At 49.2% G+C, this 3,988-nt stretch overlaps 1 protein-coding gene across 1 annotated transcript in view; it reads left to right on the top strand.

Annotated features, from left to right (window-relative positions):
• The window catches only part of ENPP6 (ectonucleotide pyrophosphatase/phosphodiesterase 6), a 31,480-nt gene extending 27,865 nt beyond the window's left edge, over positions 1–3,615 (top strand). Inside the window, exons 7-8 of the mRNA XM_010141969.1 lie at positions 2,473–2,596; positions 3,392–3,615. Coding sequence (XP_010140271.1) covers positions 2,473–2,596; positions 3,392–3,615 — 348 coding nt within the window. The remainder of the gene's footprint in view (positions 1–2,472; positions 2,597–3,391) is intronic.
• Positions 3,616–3,988: the final 373 nt, after the last annotated feature.

The raw sequence follows: 3,988 nt of genomic DNA, 5'->3' as shown, positions 1-3,988 counted from the left end.
TTGTGGGGTGGGTTTAAGGTTTTTGAAAAAAGGGGGGGATTAAATTTTTTTTTTTTTTTTTTTTTTTTTTTGAGAGAGACAAAGGGAAGTATCTGGAAAGTTGTGGGGTTTTTTTCCCCAGCAAGGAGCATAGGAACAAAAGCCCATCCACATTTCAGGTCAAGGAAATGAAGCAGATCAAAAAGGGATTTCACACACCTCTGGCTGTATCGAAGCTGGTCTGCTAAAACTATCTTGTTCCCTCCATGTGAGGGAGTGGTCCCCATAGCTGGAACAGAATTTCCCCCAGCTGCTCTCCCTCATGCAACAACAGTGTTAGTCTCCAGGGCTGCATGCTTACTCCACACCCATCCCAATGTACTTGCCCAAGTTTTAGGGAACAATTGCCATACAGTTTCCAAACACGCTCATGCAGGGAAAAGTCCATCAACAGCAGTCCCAGACACACCTGCTTCATTTTGAGGAGCAGCACTAGCCCAGGCTTAGGCCGACGATGAAAAATTAATGCCTCATTTGAGTCCTCTGTCCCATTTGGTTTTGCCAAGGCAGACAGGTCAGGGTGCTCCTGGCACCCTGGCCCCCAAGAAGCCCCAGGACTTTGTGGGGTTTCCTGTATGGCCAACCTAATGCTTTAGAAGGGCTTTAGAGATGCTTGCAAAGCCCTTTCCCTCAAGTTACTGCCGTTAATGGCCCTGGTTCATGAGCTCTTACTTCAACGGCGGCTAATAAAGAAAGCAGTGTAATTTCTGACCCAACTAGCAGCAAAAATAATGGAAATGACTGTGCCTTTAACTGTATATCTAGCTGCAAGTAGGTATCTCTTGTCGACTGGATGGGTAATGGAAAGGCATATTACCTCCTGCATTCGACATTCCTGGGACTGCAGCTGAGTTCACAACATTTCACAGGACCATGGAGGGGCGCAGCTCCAGCAATGTCGGGATACTGCCAAAGAGACGCAGCAAATTAGATGTGACTTGGCCCGTCCGGAGCTGATGCTAACAAATGTACAGGTTGCTTAATGGTGAGCAGCCCAATGGCAATTAGTCCCGGGGAACCACCGTAAGCAGAGCCAGAGCATAAGGAGGTGCCATGGTAGGAGAAGGGGAAGGCTTGCTCTGAGCACTGTCAGTGAAATGGGGGACAAGGAAAGAGATTTGTCACCTAAAACGGTTTAATTATCTGGTACATCTGCTCATTATCACATATGAAGAAACGCAAGGGATGCTCCATGGGTTTCCCTGGAAATCAGTCAGAAGAGCTACACACCTCATAGCCATAATCATTGCTGTCCTCAGTGCTCATGAGCATGGTGAATTTTATTCTTGGGGAGAGGAGGAAAACAAAAATCAAGCAAAATAAATGTCTGTAAAAAAGGAGATGCTTGGTCAATCTGCTTCACCATCTGCCTGGGCTGTGGTACCACTCGCCTGGGGTGGGAATGTGGGAGACTCTGTTGGGGCATCTTCTGTGCTCCTGTGATGGAGGGTAAAGCCCAGACCTGGCCTCTTTAGGGAACTGTAGCTCCTTATCTGTAACAATCAAAGAAATTAATGCTGGGGGTCTAATAAACTGTCAGCTGATGTTCTTTGTCTGTGTGAAATTGCTGACATAGTTTTGGGGATATCTGGAGCGTCATGTCTGCTGCATCCCGAGGGAGCATGGGACAAGTGAAAGTCACGGAGAGGGCTGGTCCAGTATTTTGAGCAGCCCCTAGGGTCTGCTGCTCCCGAGGGGGCCAGGACATGGCACTATTGCAGGTAGTCTGGTAAGAGCTGTCAATACGGAGCAGGAGAGAGTAAAGAAGAAATTTAAAAGTATGACTTTTAAGTGCAGTATGGGCAAGGAAAAGCAAGAGTTATGACAAGAAATTATTAAAGTATGAATCCACTGAGCATGGAGGGAAAACTGGGAGTGGTCTATGCCAGGGAGAGGAGGACTTAGCCTACATTCCCTGGAAGGAACCTCATTGCTTTAATATCAAAACAAGCAGGGAGAAGAAATGATAATGGAAAGTATATAGTAGGGGTGATACTTGTATTGTTTGGGCTGACTAGTCAAATGGAGCAAAAATGGCTTCTTTCTCTATGGTGCCAATGGCATGTCAGGTAGAACAATACCCGGGAGTGTGTGGCGCTGGGTGGGCGAGCGACACTGCTAGCGTGCAGCAGGAGAGGGACACCACCTTGCTTACATGTGTCATGTATGCTGTGCTACTTCATGCTCGCAGCAGAAATTTAGAGGAGTGAGAGTCAGAAAGTTGTCCTCCCCACTCAGCTGGGAGTTGGTTACTCACTGCGATGGCAAAGCTGGGGGTCACCCCTTCCGGTGCTGAGCCCCTGTGCAGGTGACAGCACAGCACGGAGGCCTGATGAGTTGGTAGAGCACACGGAGGCACAGCACGGCACACTGTGGCACCCCACGCACAGCCCGGCAGGTGGGCACTAACCGCGCTCTGCTGTTGTTGCCCAGAGCAGGGACAAGCTGCCTTTCTGGGAGAACGGGACCGGGTGGAAGGAGGCCTGGCAGAACGGCTGGCATGGCTATGACAACGAGCTCATGGACATGAGAGGCTTCTTCCTTGCATACGGGCCAGGTAGGATGCCACCACCCCTGGTGTTCTGCTCCCCCTGCAGCACCTTGGCCCCTGCCCCAGCATTCCTTCAGCCCCTGGCACGTCAGGACCCTGATTGCAGCACTCTGTGATGCCCCGAAATTACAAATAGATGGCAGGATTTCCCCACTACAGCTGGGAAGGTTTCTAGCTCTGTATCTGTTTTATAGCTGGAGAAACAGGGCAGAGAGATGTAGTCAGCTCCTCTCTGGCATCCCAGCACAGTAACTCTATCCCTGAGTCCCATTTTCCTAAATTTTGGCCTAAATTTTTAGTTCTATATGAAACAGATGAATTCTTCTTCTGTTGGTGGATTTGGACTCATAACACAGGGCACTTTCTCTGGGAAGGCTGCAGCATACCTCGCCCACCTGTCCAATGGGCAGTCGCAATCCCCCTGGCTTCCACTTCATCAGGCCCTTCAAACGCTGCTGAGCACCAGGCTGCAGCTGCAGACAGGACCGCAAGCAAAGCAGGATGCACAATACAGTTATTTCAGGCTATTTAATCTACCAAGCACACACAGTAAAGTAAATCCTGTACTTGATAATTCTTATGATTTTATTTTTTAGAATAGAATTGGTCTACAATTAAAAGCAATGAATTAAGAGGTTTTTGCTGAGCTGTGTTGTAAGTTGTATAGCATGTCACATCTCAGCCTGCTGAGTAGGTCTCAGGAAAGGCAGAGGAGCCCTTGCCCCACAGTGCCCTGCGTTTCAGGAGCTGAGCCCCAAGCCATACACCACCAAACTCTCTCTTTGCCTGTTTTCCCTGCAGATTTCCGATCCAACTACCGAGCACCTCCCATCAGATCCGTGGATGTTTACAATATCATGTGCAGCCTGGCAGGAATACAGCCGCTGCCCAACAATGGCTCCTGGTCCAGGGTGGAGTGCATGCTCCGAAACACGGCCCCCTTGGCACCGCTCCCCCCCTGTGGCAGCTGCGCCCTGGCACTGGCTCTGCTCTCCCTGTTGGCTGAGCAGATCTCCTTACTGTGATCCCCAAACAATGTTGGTCAGTGTCACCAGCAACTCCATCCTTCTCTTTTTTTTTTTTAAAGTTCTTCATTTGAATAATAGCTTCATTAATAGAGTGCTGTCCCCCACTGCTCCGTCATGCTCCACCAGGCGTGAATCTGAACCATCCTGCATTTACAGTGGTTATAACTTGAAGCCAGGTTTTGTGCAGCTCCAAACACAGCCAGGAAAGTCAGTGTCGCTATTCTAGATTTACAGTACTGGCAATGACAGTGGAAGCCTGGCCAGCTCTCTGCAAAATTTTCTGGTGGATGAATGTGGAGATTTCTGAGCATCAGATGCCTCTTACCCAGTACTGAGAAGCTCAGGGGTGGAGAGAGCTCTGCGCATTTGG

Source organism: Buceros rhinoceros, unplaced genomic scaffold, assembly GCF_000710305.1.
Source record: "Buceros rhinoceros silvestris isolate BGI_N320 unplaced genomic scaffold, ASM71030v1 scaffold17668, whole genome shotgun sequence".
NCBI classification, from domain to species: Eukaryota; Metazoa; Chordata; class Aves; order Bucerotiformes; family Bucerotidae; genus Buceros; species Buceros rhinoceros.
Note: the sequence above shows the minus strand (reverse complement) of the source record. Positions and strands in the feature narration are given on the sequence as shown.